The following is a 15241-nucleotide window of genomic DNA, read 5'->3' as shown; positions in this document are numbered from 1 at the left end:
TAGAATCAGGTGTGTAACTGCTTGGTTGGAATGAAAGCCTTCACCCACACCGGCCCTTTCTGGATAAGATTGAGGACCCCTGGTCTACGTCTTGTTCCCATATGACCTAATCCGTTTGATTGAAAGCATTATTTACTTGTGATTTTTTAAAAACTAAATTTGGTCCTGGCAAATTACCATTTTCAAATAATGTTCAGCCTAAAATATTGGTTTTTGTTATATGTTTGTTATATTGTTCATTTGGGACGTTCTGAACAAATGTGAGGAGTTCTACGACTTACTGCCAATAACCATTTGGTGCTGTTCAGAAAATATAATTTGCATCACCATCACATTTTCTTTAGCATCGTCTTCATCAGCAGAAACAGCAACTACCACAGCAACAAACAACTTAGTGAGCTAGAAATACTATGGGACCACAAAATCCGATTAAGGTTTTACATGCATTTATTGCAGTTGCATAAGTTTATTTCCACATGTTTGAAAATATTGTCTCCTGCATTTGTTTAAAGTCTTTTGAAAACAAGTTTGATCACAGCTGCAACTGAAGGGTGAAATTATTCAGCATTCAAATGTAGGTCACAATTTCCTGTATTGTGTTACACAATGTGCACGCTATGGGACAGAAATCATAAAGACAAAAAGCATTAATCTGTTATTTATATTAATGCGTGTTGAGACTTAAGAGGTTTATCTTAAATGGAAATCACTTCATTACCATAATATACAACGGCTAACGTCAATGCCATTGTAATAAATACGACCCAGATATTTATTTTGATTCTGGTGTCAAAGTTCTACCAGAGCCAGATCGATGGTTAGAATTTATTTTGAACAGATACAAGATTCTGATTCTGTTCTGCTTCACATCAATCACTAGGCATGATGCAATTTTATCAACACAATCTTGCACATTTTGTGAGGAACAGGGTTGGTTTTTTTCAAAGGAAGTGGAACAAACTTGCACTGAATTTTAAATAAAAACAAGAAAAGCTTCAAAGAAATCTCATGGACACATTTCACAACTTCATCTTCATCCACAGAACATCCATCAAAACAACAATGGGGGGCGGAGATCAGATTGAATTCTAGACAGTATGCATCAAACACGAATGGACGCAGGGGTCACATCTTCCACTTGGTCCCATGAAACAACTACTATATGCTGCATTGGCCGTCCTTGGGCCTCCAGGCTGGCTGAGGCGCTGCAGTAGTTCTTGCAGTCAGCGATCGACCCCCGACCCCAAACAAATGCATTGGGTGGGTTTTCAATTTTTAGTCAGACTCTGATAAGCCGCACCTTCTCCTGAATTCCTGCCCCCGTGCACGGATCCACTTGTTGGAGACTGAAATCAGAAGGGTGATTCAGATGCCGGATCCAGCTTCGCCAAAATGGCTTATACATTTATGTGTAACAGTTTACGAAAATGGTTACCACATACAGAAACACTTCTGGCTTGGTCCTTCACCAAGGGTCTCCCATCTCACCCAAAAAGGGCCAGTGTGGGTGCAGGTTTTTGTTTTTCCCAGCACAAAGACACCTGATTCTAGGTGATTCAAGGTCTTGACTGAAGACCATTAGCAGCTAAATCAGGTGTAGTGCTGGGCTAAAATAGCCTGCACCCACATTGGCCCTTTTTGGATGAGATTGGGGACCCCTTGTTCTAAACAGGACCACGTACCACTGAAGGCCTCACATGCTGAGAAGCTGAAGTTTAGGGTGCACGATGGGATACATACCCCATTTGTTTCCCACCATGACGGGGCAAGCCGCATGCAGGGTTCTGTCATCTTCCTTTCCACTTAGCAAAAGATTGTACCAGAACACGGCAGAGCCCTGGCAGGACAGACATCTTTTCAATACAGACCTCCATTTCATGTGCATTCAATGTGTAGATATCTATGGTGTCTGTTAGCAAATTTCTATAGTTGCTGCTCAAGCGAAAGGGCACTGGGTGGCACAGTGAAATCTACACTATATGATCAAAAAGTATTTGGACACCCCTTGGTCTGGGGCTGTTGTTCCCAGTTTGGGCTAGGCCTCTTAGTTCCAGTGAAGGCAAATCTTAATGCCACGCCATACAATCACATTCCGGATGATTCTGTGTTGCCCCATCAGTTTGAGAAGGCCCTTTCCTGTTCCAGCATTGACACACAGCGAGGTCCATATTAGAAATGGTTTCATCGAGAATGGTGAGGGAGAACTTGACTGGCCCACACAGAGCTCTGACCTCAACTCCAATCCAACACCCTTGGGATTAGTTAAAAAGCCAACTGCGAGCTGGGCCTAATCGCCCAATCAGTGGGAAATCACTAATGCCCACTAATTCTGGCTGAATGGAATCAAATCCCTGCAGCAATGCTCCAACATGTAGTATAAAGCCTTCCAAGCAGAGTGGAGGATGTCATAGCAGCAAAGGGGTGGACCAACTCCATATTAATGCCCATAACTTTGGATGAGATGTTGGATGTCAGTTGTCCACATAGCTTTTGGCCATGCAGTGTGTATATTGCTGTGGTGGCCACGTGCACCAACCTTCTCAGGTCTCAGAGCAGCTCCAATGGCAGGGAACACCGTTGCTCCTCCTACATCGACATCGGTCATCTGGGAGGAAAGAAATGGATCAGATCTATCAACACAAAAAAAGAATAATAAATTCTAAGAGGGGTGAACATCCCCAGGCATAGAGCAGGAGTCTCTTACGTAGATTAAGGTGGTTGCAATCCTCCCACCAAGTCTCTGGAACTCTTCATCGTTGGCAAACTGCAGGTGTCAGATGTAGAAGATAGAATACTCTTTCAATCATGCCATTCTGATGGCATAGGATGTCTCACTCTTATGAGGTACACAAATACTGGAGTTAAACACCTGTACATGCAAATTTACTCATACCTTTGAGTCATAGTGTGGTTCATACTGACCACCAATTCCATAATTTGCAACCTAAAAAAACAGAAACACTAATTAATAGGATACAGAACTCTTTTTTTTTTTTAACAGAAACAATTATTTAAGCGAGGATGGCCCAGCAATAAGAATTTTTGAAGTTGATTTGTTTAATTTATTAGTTTGACATGATCAATGCACATTAATAACATATGTAAATGTGCTAGAGTTACCAGGAATTCTCTCATCTGCAGACTCTGAACCGCATGTCATTGGACTGCGGGAGGAAACCAGAGTACTCGAAGAAAACCCACGCAAGCACGGGGAGAGCGCGCAAGTTCGACGCAGGCTGGCCAGGACTCGAACCCGGAACTCCCTTTTTGTGAGGCAACTGCACTAGCCACTGTGCCACCCGTACAAAACGAACACAGCACATTTCCATGTGCAGCCCACAGCAATAACAGCACCTGAAGCTTCTCCGCCATCTTCATATCCAAGCCAGTGGCATCCGCTATCCGTCGATTCACACGGGAAACAACGGGGTCCTCTCCGTCAGAAAGCCACGCACTGTCAAGTACGAAGCAGTGGAATCAGGTTCCAGAAGGTTAATCCACAATTGTACAGGCAAGTCCAGTGCAGGGGTTAATGAAGGGTTAATTCATTTCTGGCATTCTATAGTTAAAAGGTGTGCTTGAACTTAAGTCAGATGGGCTGAATTCCAAAATTCACCCTAGGTGGAGCTCTCCTTCATGACACAACACAACATCTCCAAGCAATTAATCCAGGGTCTGTAACGGCGGGGTAGTAAAGGGTAAATAAAAAGCAACAATTTAGAAAGTACTGCTCAAAATATCCTGGAAGGCCTCTAATAAGAGTACTTTGTCTCATCAAATTTCTTGCTACTCCTTTTGTGCCATTCCCTTCTCCATTGATCCACTTCTGTCTAGTTTAATACATTTTATTTGTATTAATAATTCTGAATTTTATATATATATATATATATATATATATATATATCTCCCTTATTACTTCTGTCATTTTGTGGGGAGGTGGGGGGGGTGGGGAATTGGACATCCCCCAGCAAGGCATTGTTTATAAGGTTAGTCAGAGTGACAACTCTCGGGATTGTCCACTCAGCTGTCTGCGCACAGCGAACAGGAACTCTGGACCTTTTTCAGACCCCTAAAATAACAGCTCGAGGACTCGAGCGGAAACCCTGGAATGCAGCCGCAGGCCACGGATCACGTTTGCATTTCTGAAACCTGAGCTCACCTTTTAGAAACGCGAATTTCAACGGAGTAGTTCTTCCCGGTTATGTGGTCCAGAACCTGCGCTCTTTCAAGCTTGGGATTGGAAATGCAACAAAGACTGAGGTCAGTGACCTTTAACACTTTGAGGGGCAGGTTTTTTTTTTTTCTAATTCTAAATCAGTTCTACAACTGCACTGATTTCAGTTACCAGTAGTGATCGTTACATCACCATTGCTTTGTGATATCAGCATATTTGTGATATCACACCTTAAAGGGTTAATTTAATTGAAGCAAATGTTATTCATATTTACATGAGTATGAGTGAATTATTTCAGGAAACAAACACATAAATTATAAGTCGGGAATATCAGATGGATTCCAATGAATATTCATTTCCTTGAAAATGGCACTTCACACAAGCAGGCAAACGTTTCTGTGCAATATACTGTATGCTACAAAGGACTGAATATGAATTTCCTCAGACTAACCTTCGGTGCAGAAAGTTTCTTTATCGTGCCAATTTCATCGTCAGACAGGAAATTGTGATATCTGGTGATTTTTGGCGCGTCCCACTCGTCCTCCTCTTTGACTGGGGCGTAGATGAGGCGAGGGTTCCTTCCACCAGTGCTGTACCTGCAGAACAGCGCCCTCTGTCTTCTGGGGGTCTAAAAGACATTTTGATCAACATCTTGTTCCCAACATCCCACCTCCAGTTAATAATGCGGTGTTGAATTGACTGACGGATGGTGGTTAAGACTCGCCATTCGTATGTTCTCTCCCCGGCAGAGCGCCTCGTACGCCTTCACGTCTCTCGCGAGACTCGGCGTAAAAAGATGTGCCTCGGCGTCGGCGGCGTGAGTTTCATCCCGACTGACGCCCTCCTTCATGTGTTTATAGAACTCCAAATGGCTCGCGGTAATCGGATCACTGGGATCTGCGGGGGGGAGAATCACAGGATGAGAAGCATGGAAAACGTGGCTGCGCTCGCGTTCCGAAATTTAGATCTGAGGTGGGCATACGAGGGTTCAAATCCATTTCTGGTTTCAATGCCAACTTCTGGCCTTAGTTACTCGATTAGAATTAACATTTACGCCATCTGACATTTAAGCTACATTTCTTGAGAAGCACACAAATGACAGTAGAAGACTTTCCTTGCGCCCCTATATGAGTGAACCAGGGTTGATGTACACACCCAATTGACTCATTTAGCCAGGGTAACCGATGGTGACAAATCTGCATACATGCCAGAACCTCCAGCACCAGAATTTTCCCAATTAACCCCGATTTATATTCCGGAGTTTAAATTCCACGGCAACGAGGGAAACGAGGAAGCTCCTGGGGACACCCACCCAGATCCAGCAGCTGCTCCGTGAGCCTGATGGCTCTCGGGAGGTCCCCCATCTGAAAGACGAAGGGGGCGAGGAAGCTGAGGACCTCCTTCCTGGTGACGGTGGCCTCCCTGCCGGTGTCCAGCTGCCTCAGGACCTCCTCCATCCACAGGAAGGTGTACAGGAACTTGTTGTTTCTGTGGGCGACCATTGCGATGTGGAAGGCTTCGTCCGGGCTTAAGGACTTCACACTCTGCTGGCCTATAAAGGCACAGGGGACACGGAACACAGCGGACAGTTATTCACACAAGAGGAGGAGTGCATGTACTCTGAGAAATGCAGGGCCATCCAACCCTGTTCCTGGAGGGCTACCTTCCAAAAGGTTTTCACTCCAACGATAACAAAGAACACCTCATTCAACCGCTAGAGCAGGCGCTGCCCAACCCTGTTCCTGGAGGGCTACCGTCCTCCAGGTTTTCACTCCAACCCTAACAAAAGTACACCTCATTCACAACAGCTAGAGATATTGTTGAGCTGCTGATTAGTAGAATCAGACCTGCCAAATTGGGCAGCCCTGGTGTATGCCCAATCCTTTCAGTAAACACGGACTACTATTTGTTTTCCCAACACAATCTCTCCCTTTGATCAGCCTTTCTCAAAGCACAATCAGAGTGGAATGGGGACTTCAAATGAGGTAAATTGCTTGTTCTGAGGCAGGGGTTACATTACATTTATTTGGCAGACAGTTTCATCCAAAGCGACGTACACCGAAGTGCACCCCGAAGGTCATTGGAACAACTACAAAACACAGGGGCCAATAAGGTACTGCAAACCCTGGTCCTGGAAAGTCACAAGAACAGCTGGTTTTTGTTTTATAATCAGCTCCCAGTCCAGACCCAAGTAAACAGGTGAAGTTAGTTAACCATCATCAACTGCTCTAATTGATTAATTAATTGCAGAGTAACAGGTCTGTGGCTCTCCAGGACCAGGGTTGCAGATCCATGTCCTGACGAAACATCACGCTCACAGGAACCCACGCCTCTGACATCGCAGGCTGGTTTTATTAATTAGGCTGGCCAAACAAGTAGCTCCAGATGACGTGCATGAGCTGGATTGCAATCAGTGCTCCAATTCAAATCACAGGATTAACCCTCCTATTGTGTTACAGGTCAGTTTGACCCAGTTCAGTTTTTAATGTAGAAGACTTCTTAACCTGGGCGAGAAACAGGAATACACCCTGGACAGGCTGCAAAATCTATCGCAGGGCACACTCACCATTCACTCACCATGGTTCAGTACAGTAAAAGTGAATTCAGTTGATCTTGGTTAAAACCGCCACTCCACTGTACAGTTTGTGTGTCGCACGTCGTCTTACCCAGTCCTCCGAGGATTTTGTCGGGGTGCAGCATGTACGTTTCCTGCAGCCTCACCAGGCCCAGCGCAATGCCGTCCACGTCCTCGTCGCTGGGAATGTTCGGACCGTTTTCCGACAAAAACGTCTGGAACCCTAAACGACAAAACGACAGAAAGGAAGAGTTCAGATCCATTCCAGAATGGAACCTAAGCTATTCAAAGGGATGGCCCTTCGTTAAAATAAGTGACTGAAATTTCTGTTAAGCGCGTCTGTAAATCTGTTGATGCTTTTTGACCCTTTTGGTCGGCAGAAGCCAAAGAAAAGGAACAGGTAATTGTGTCAGGTGTCCTACCTTGCATAGGGCTCAGCCTGGCTGTCTCCTCCACGACCGTCCACTTGTGCTTCAGCCTTCGCACAAACACGTAGGCGGTCAGAGGATTGCTGATGTATTTTTCCAGGTCTTCGGGGAAATCTCCGGAAAAATATTCAATGAACGGAAGACAACTGCGGTACATCGACACAAACAAAAATGGCAATTTAGAGGACATAAAGCTGACCAAAAATATTATTGAAAAACAAATAAGATTTAAAAAGACAGGATCACACACCCATTTGTATTGAAATAGCAACACGGGGGGAATGTATTTATAATAGATCAGCCCTGAACAGAATCACAAGCTTTTGTACACGGATCATAAGTTGAAGCTGGGGTTCACACATTTGACTTGTCATTGGAGTTCAATAGGAAAAGAACAATACAAAGCAACTGGTACAAGTAGGACCTGTAGCAGAGCTTCCCAAACCTGTTCCTGGAGATCTATCATCCTGTAGGTTTTAATTCCAACCCTGATTCCACTCATTAGCAGCTCAATGAGATCTCTGGCTGTCGACAGTGTGCTTTGTTAGGGGTTGAGCGAAAACCTACTGGACTGTAGATCGCCAGGAACAGGGTTGCAAACCACTGACTTTGTTGACTTTTTGCAACCTTTAGTTCAGGAATACTCGAATCTGGCCTTTGTTTTTCCATTCCCATACCCCTCTGATCAGGACTGGGACACTAAGTGAATTAAATCTCCGGCCAATCAGTGGCGATAACCAATCAACTGACTATCAGGTAGAAGAGCAAACCAGCAGCACTATTGGCCTTTAGGGCTAGATCCAAGTATCCCTGCTTTATTTTGCTCCTTCTTGGACTTTGACTGTGAACTTCATTCTGGAGAGCTGCGGGGGTCTGCTGGTTTTCGTTGTTACTCTGCCCTTAATTGACCCGTTAAAGCAGTTTATTACTCAGTTAACTGACCTCATTTGCTTTCTTGGTTCTGAAGTGGTTGCGAAAACAAAAACCAGCACAACCCTGTGGCTCTCCAGATACCAGAAATGAAGATCACGGGACTATGTGATTTGCCATAGTGCTTTGTTTAGCATCTTTGATTGTCCCAGCTAATTACTAATCATCTAATTGCTGCAAATGAAGCGTCTAATGAGTGTGACTGGACTTCAGTGAATATATTGCCCTCAATGTCCTGCTCAGCAGTAGGAACAGACAGTGGATTAAAACAATATATTTCACACTTGAACAAGGTAAAAAATAAATAAAAAGCACCACTTTCAGCCAAAGAGCTGGAAGAACCATACTATTATTATTTCTTTTTTTTTTTCTTTTTTTTTTAAGATGAGATGCTGTTATACAGTATGTACATTTTTGGGCAACTTTGCTGATGTTTTTCATGGTAGGTTTATTAACTTGAGAAACACCAATTACAAACTACTTGTGGCAAGGTCAGGAATGTCTTTGCGCCACAGGTGTGAGGTGTGCGGTGCCTTAAGCTGTACGAATGATGCTCGTCTCTGATTCCAATACGTCTTCAAAACGGCGACTAAACAGTCCCCTGACATTACCATGATTACAATACAGTTGGCAGATTAATGAATCGTGGCCTAGCCCCCAGGAGCGAGGGATGGAGAAGTACACTCTCCATCAGGACGAATTCAATCACTGTAGGCCTGCAAGTACACTGCTGTCTATATGATAGATGTCACATTCATTACCGTTTCGTATTTCGCTGCTGTATGAACCCTGTCCAAAACGTACAAATTGTATAAAGTCAAATTACATTACATTACAGGCATTTGGCAGACGCTCTTATCCAGAGCGACGTACAACAAAAGTGTATAATCTGGTTCAAATCTGTCCACCTCTGCCAATGTTTTAATGGTCAGTGTGCACATTTTTCCCCCTTACTGTTATTTGGTTGACATTTATTTCACAGTGCGAGTATGCAGAGATCAGTCTCTTGAACATACTGTATTAACTGCCAATGTGGTTCAACTGCAGCCCCAATATTTCAGTGATTTATAAAAATGGAAAAAAGCCTGTGTTTTTTTAAAAGGTGATCAAGAACCACTAAAATAATGGATACAGGACTCTGCTCTTTAGTTTGACTATATTTTCCAGAGGAAAATAAAGTCTTATTTGAGTATCTATACTAATAGAACTTAGAACGATGTTACCGCTTCAATCGTGCAAGGTGAAATTCCTCTGCTGTGATGTAATCCTTGAAGGACTGAATGAAATCTCGCTCAATGTCAATGAGCTGGGTCATGTGGTCTGTAAAAAAAAAAAAAAAAAAAAATAGAAAACATACAAATGCCATTAGGTCAGAGGTGGGCAAAGAGGGAATATCCATTTCTGGTTTACATGCCAACCTCTGACTATTTAATTAGCCCCTAACATTTATGCCATCTGACATTTTAGCCACATTTCTTTACGAGCGCATGAATGTCAGCCGAAGCCTGTTCCTGTACATGAAATGTTTTACTGAGATCTAACCTACGAGTGAACCAGCGTGTGGCGTATAGAGCCAGGTTAACTGGTGGAAACAAAAAGCTACTGCTTGCACACGGAGCTCTCCAGAAACCGGAATTACCCAGCCCTACATTAGACGGACACGGAAGATATTTCAGCATTTCAAAAACAACACGTTATTATTTACAACACGTATCATTACATCACTGAAGCATTACGACACACGCGTGTGGGCTGCCTTTACACAACTGCAGTCATTATTCTCACCATCACGAGAATAACGCAGGGGCGACATGGCTCAGGAGGTAAGAGCGGTTGTCTGGCAGTCGGAGGGTTGCCGGTTCAATCCCCCGCCCTGAGCGTGTCGAAGTGTCCCTGAGCAAAACACCTAACCCCTAATAGCTCTGGTGAATGCGAGGCATCAATTGTAAAGCGCTTTGGATAAAAGCGCTATATAAATGCAGTCCATTTACCATCATCACCAATAATACCATTACCGACACGCCCATAGAACAGAGGTGTCCAATCTCATCCGCAAAGGGCCAGTGCAGTGTGATTTGTGCAGGATTTTGATTTTAGCCCAGCACTTTGACACCCAATTTTACTAAAAAGTCTTGATTGAAAGCTGTGATTAGGTTATTAGTGGAATCAGATGCCTTAGTGCTGAACCCTGTTAATCAAATAATTTCTCAGAGATAATATAAAGACAGTGGAAATTAGCCACACGCACCAGGGGTGTACAACAAGGCCCGATCCATTAAAGGATTTTGCTCTCAATTAGCTCAATCATATCTAAATCTATCAGTTGAACAAGCATCAGCCATAGCTGCAGCTCTTACTGTGCTCAGCTACAGAAGTGAACCAGCATAGTTTATAAAGCGATTAGAAAAATAAAACTAAAGGTTAGCATTCGGAACAAAAACCAACATTCAGACCAGCCCTCCAGGACCGGAGTTGTACACCCTTGACATACACATGTAAGTACACACACAAACACACACACGCACACTAAAGTGCATCTAAAATGCATAACTGTAAATAAATCAGAGGAAAGAAATCCCATGTTCAAATAGTCTGTAAAGTTTTTTAATGCTATATTCTCTAAAACTGTTGTGTGTTGCACGCATGTATGTACTGTGGTGTTTCTTCCAAGCTTGATGAAATTAATCAAAAGTCAAACATCACCAGAACATTTAGTTAACATTAATTAACATGGATGCCTTAAAGCAATAAGGATAGTAGGGACCTCAAAGACTTATCAGCTGAAATGTTTACCTGTGGAGGAGTAGAACTCAGCATTGGTAGTCCACAGAAGAAGGCCGATTGTGACCAATGCAATGAACCACCGGCGCACCATTCTTTAATGATATGAAACTAATCCTGCAGAGAAAAATTTTCAAAAGCAGTCAGGGAATTCCAAAAGTAATTAGGGCCCAATGTAGACAAAAATAAATCAAATTTGAAAAAAAATTTGAAAAAACAAACAACAAAAAAACTGGAATTTTAAGGCACGCTAATGGTGAAATTGTTTGTTCAGTTAAGACGATCCCTCTCGTAATGAGGCAGACGCTGGCACCGTTGCCTTTTAAACGAGCTGGCTTTCAAACAAGCAGAGCAGCCCCTCGCGCAGCGACGGGCTCTTCGGCGTGAATCACCGCGTGCGTTAGCCACCGCGGACTCTGCCGTAAACCTGTCTTAACCGAACCACAGCCGCACTGACTGAGAACAAACAGCGGCCGGATCTAATCCTTACAAATCACAGCGAGAAGGCATACAGGGGAATTAAAAGTAACCCTCCCCTCACCTCATTGCACAAACTCTGTACGCGTGCAGCCTATAATGCTTGGGCATGTTGGGAACACGTAGCCTATATATTCCCTATCGTTTAGTCATTATTTGATCTTATGGCAGACCGCTCCACTTTCACTTTGAGTTTATTGAATATTAACTGGGTGCATCAAACATGTGGCTGCAAAGCTGAGCTCTCTCTCTCTTTTTTAATCCCAACATAACATGCAATTGCCAAATTCTCACTCTCCAATAACAAGGCCTTTGCTGAGTAAGCCATGTAATTAATAGGGACGGGAACACGCACTTGACTACTCAGGAACTTGAAAGACAGGGTCTGCTTGAGTACTATATACAGCAGTACTCTGAAAAAATATTTGAAAAGAAATTCAAGTGAATTTATGGTTTCATAGTTTCATTTCATTTTCACTTTTTACATTTCAGCTTCAGTAACTTGTGTGGGTAATGTTAGTTTCTAAAACACTCCTATACTGCATGCCAACCTCAGCTCTTATTTAATTAGCCCAGTCTTTTTGTAATTAATATTTTAGCTACATCTCTTCATGAACGTATTCATGGCAGATGAAGACGCGCTCCTATGTCCAAACATGATATGCTTCACTGTGGTGTAATCTATGGTTAAACCAGTATGTCTTTTCAGCAAATTAGCTAATTTGGCCGTTGCAACTGGCAAAAACCAGCATACACACCAGCCCTGCAGGAATGGAACATTATAGGCATTACACAACTTTTTACATTGCATCCATTTATGCAGCTAAATATATACTGAAGCAATGCAGGTTAATTACCTTGCTCAGGGGTACCTGGGAATCGAATGTGACCTTTACCCATTATACTATACTGCCGCCCAATCATTTCTAGAATCTAGAATCACTTCTCAGATGTCACACGGTCATCGGTGGTGGTGACCTTAAAGCAGTCGTGCCTAATCCTGTACCTGGAGATCTACGGTCCTGTAGGCTCTCCCTCCAACCCCAACATAGAACACCTCATTCAACAGCTAGAGATCTCCTTAATCGTGTGTACCAAGTTACAGTGGAAATTAAAACCTACAGGACAGTAGATCTCCAGGAGCAGGTCGAGCAGTGGTTAAATAAATAGATGGATAAAAAAATGTTTGGCCTCATCAAGGACACATTCAATTCTATTTGTAAGAATTTAATTAAACATGCTGGCAGAAAGAATAGGCTGTATAATAAAATATAATGGTTTTAATTACATACAGCATCATGCACTGTTAAAGGAATTTTAAACACAGGCAGTGCTATCTCAGACTGACAGAGCTGTTTTCCCCAAGTAGTATATTTTTTGCGACAAACATAAAGCTAATTTAAATACTCTGCAAATCACTTAAATTGCAATTATGAGGTCAGGCTGACCTGTTACAGTTCCTGTAAAGAATGGTTATAAAACAAAATTTAATCTGTGAAATTCACCGGTAATTACAAAAACATTATACATTTGCATAAATTATACTGCTAGTGTTTGTACTGTCACACCGAATTTCAGTTTCTCATGAGTCAATTTGCTGTTGATGTTTCTACTCTCTTTCTGTCAGAAAAAACAAACAGGCAATTCCAAGAGTCAATACATTGACTTAAATTAAGCCATGACTCACAGTGAGACTCCATGTTCTTGTAATTAAACTTGTTCAGCAGCATCAGTGACCTTGGTTGAGGAGATGCGCGGGGTATGCTGTTTCTTTTCCTTTTCATCGTAGAATCAGCAGGAAACGCAGCCCCAGGAGACCAGGTGAGATCAGTGAACTGTGCAATCAGCCGTTTTAATTAATTATAGTGCTGAATAACAATGGGAACTGCAGACCCTATGGCACAAGAGGTTCCAGGTTTGTGGACGGCTGACGTTGATTGTTGCCCAAGGAGCAGGGAAACTGGTTCTGGGGACGTGTAATTCCTAAATGTTTAAAACAAGGGTGTCAAATCTTATCCGAAAAGGGCCAATGTAGATACAGGGTAATGTTATAATCCAGCACTATGATGCCTGATTCAAGTAATTAACTAATCAATTCATCCTTAATGAATATTAGCCTCAGGTGTCATAGTGCAGGGCTAAAAAAAGTCCTGCTTGTAAGGTTCCAACATTTGGATTGAAAGGATAGATGATTCAATCCAATCACTAACACCAACTAAGACACAAAGTTGAAGATCTCACCAGTCAATTTTCTGCTTCTCCATTTCCACTCCTATATGGCATTGACTCTTTGAAGAGTAAGTTTTTTAGAATGTTGTCTCAAAATTATAAGTCATTGTTCTAGAACAGTGGTTCCCTACCTCGGTCCTGGAGTATCCCTGTGTATGCTGGTTTTCGTTCCAACCACAACTGCAATCCCAGAATTTTAACAAGCTGCTAATTTTTTAGAGGTTAATTTACCCACTTATGCTACAGTGTCAAAAAATACCCATAAACAATAAAATTCCCATGTTCATATTTTACTTATTGTGCTACATTTCAAACAATTACATAAAAGAGATACTTTTTGGACCAGTTGAAATACTGGTTATTCAATAGACTCCTGAACACATAGCTGAACATGTATTTAATTTATTAACACAATGCAGGTTTGGCTTATATCTTTTTTTTGTTGTCAATGTTTTAATTCTGGTATCAACAAAATGTGAGCAAGTTTCCAACTGGGCTAGCAGTTTTCCCACAGCCTGGCACATTTTAACAACACCATTTGCTCCACTCCAATCCTGGGAATAACGAATCAAAAGAGATGTCAATAAAAGAGATGCAGCCAAAGGGCTAATTATATTAATTATGGAGACATAGCTTTTGAAAAGGGGATGAAGTAATGGTGTTGCATAATTTTCAGTCACTGTGGAAACCAGCCACCTTAATCATAGGTTCAGGGTGCAAATACTGCTTCTTTCAATAGAGCTGATTGTTGCACAAGGGCTACAAGAATCACACTGAAAGGCCTCAAAAGAAGTTTGATTTCAGCATGTTTTTGTGAACTGCGTTGGTACATACTGTATATCATATTGGCAGACCATAGAAACGGGTCAGTCTCTCACAGTATTCAACCAGAAAGGGTGAGTAAGGGGCTTAAAAGTCTGCCATGTGACATCTATTCTGAATGACATGAGAATTGCCCAATGTGCTACAAAACTCTCTAGCTTTATATAAAGCAGGCATTAAACAAAAGAGGAATAAGGGGGGTGTTGGTAGTTGATGAGACCGTGTAGGATGACTCAGTGGCCATGAAAAGCATGTACTGTACCACGCCTCCTTTGACCACAGGGAATCACTCCCATCCAGGGTTTACCCCCTTTAGGCTGTGACATCACAAAATAAGTGATTAGAGCGTCCTTAACCGAACGTTCTAGTGCTGATGTCACAATCACTACTGGCAACTGAAAAAAATGTTCTAGAACCTTGACCTTGAATATTTTGAGAAAAAATAACATTCTAAAAAAAAAACAAAAAAAAAAACAACCTACTCTTTAAAGGGTTAAACACCTTACAAAAGCAACAACACCTTCCCTTGTCATCCCTGTTCTGAGACACTGAGCCCTGCTTTCTCTCAGTACTGGCACTGGAAAGCCTCTAAGCATGCTGGTCTTCATTTCAAACTAAATTACAGTTACAATTAACAGTATAAAGAGCTGTTCACTGAATGGATATTCACTCAAGGACTTTTCAATGAGTCAGACCAGTTCTCAAAAAACTATTGCATGCGTAATGTTCTGTGGCTAATGGAGGCTTTTGAAAGCAGTTGCATTTCAAGTTTATTCATTGAAAAGACGGATGTACAGCGAAGTCCTAATTGCTAACAGTGCGGAC

At 42.4% G+C, this 15241-nt stretch overlaps 1 protein-coding gene across 1 annotated transcript; it reads right to left on the bottom strand.

The window, feature by feature from the left end:
- Nucleotides 1-429: 429 nt before the first annotated feature.
- Nucleotides 430-13152, bottom strand: LOC118236314 (prolyl 4-hydroxylase subunit alpha-2-like). Its single transcript, XM_035434573.1, has 15 exons — nucleotides 13053-13152; nucleotides 10901-11005; nucleotides 9331-9427; nucleotides 7172-7323; nucleotides 6841-6972; nucleotides 5487-5726; nucleotides 4899-5071; nucleotides 4626-4802; nucleotides 4160-4230; nucleotides 3355-3454; nucleotides 2894-2944; nucleotides 2705-2764; nucleotides 2537-2605; nucleotides 1741-1837; nucleotides 430-1346 (listed from the first exon to the last, which is right to left on the bottom strand). Exons 2-15 carry the CDS (start codon nucleotides 10980-10982, stop codon nucleotides 1276-1278), a joined length of 1572 nt encoding a protein of 523 aa, XP_035290464.1. The 5' UTR covers nucleotides 10983-11005; nucleotides 13053-13152; the 3' UTR covers nucleotides 430-1275.
- Between the last annotated feature and the right edge of the window lie 2089 nt (nucleotides 13153-15241).

Source organism: Anguilla anguilla, chromosome 9, assembly GCF_013347855.1.
Source record: "Anguilla anguilla isolate fAngAng1 chromosome 9, fAngAng1.pri, whole genome shotgun sequence".
NCBI classification, from domain to species: domain Eukaryota; kingdom Metazoa; phylum Chordata; class Actinopteri; order Anguilliformes; family Anguillidae; genus Anguilla; species Anguilla anguilla.
This window is presented reverse-complemented; position numbering and strand designations above follow the sequence as displayed.

Bases quoted from the DNA above. Each gene is read 5' to 3' on its own strand.
- LOC118236314 (XM_035434573.1), bottom strand. From the start codon at position 10,982: ATGGTGCGCCGGTGGTTCATTGCATTGGTCACAATCGGCCTTCTTCTG. The intron at 9,428-10,900 runs GTAAACATTTCA...TTTTTTTTACAG, and splicing joins TGAGTTCTACTCCTCCACAG to ACCACATGACCCAGCTCATT. The intron at 5,727-6,840 runs GTAAGACGACGT...GTGCCTTTATAG, and splicing joins CAAAATCCTCGGAGGACTGG to GCCAGCAGAGTGTGAAGTCC.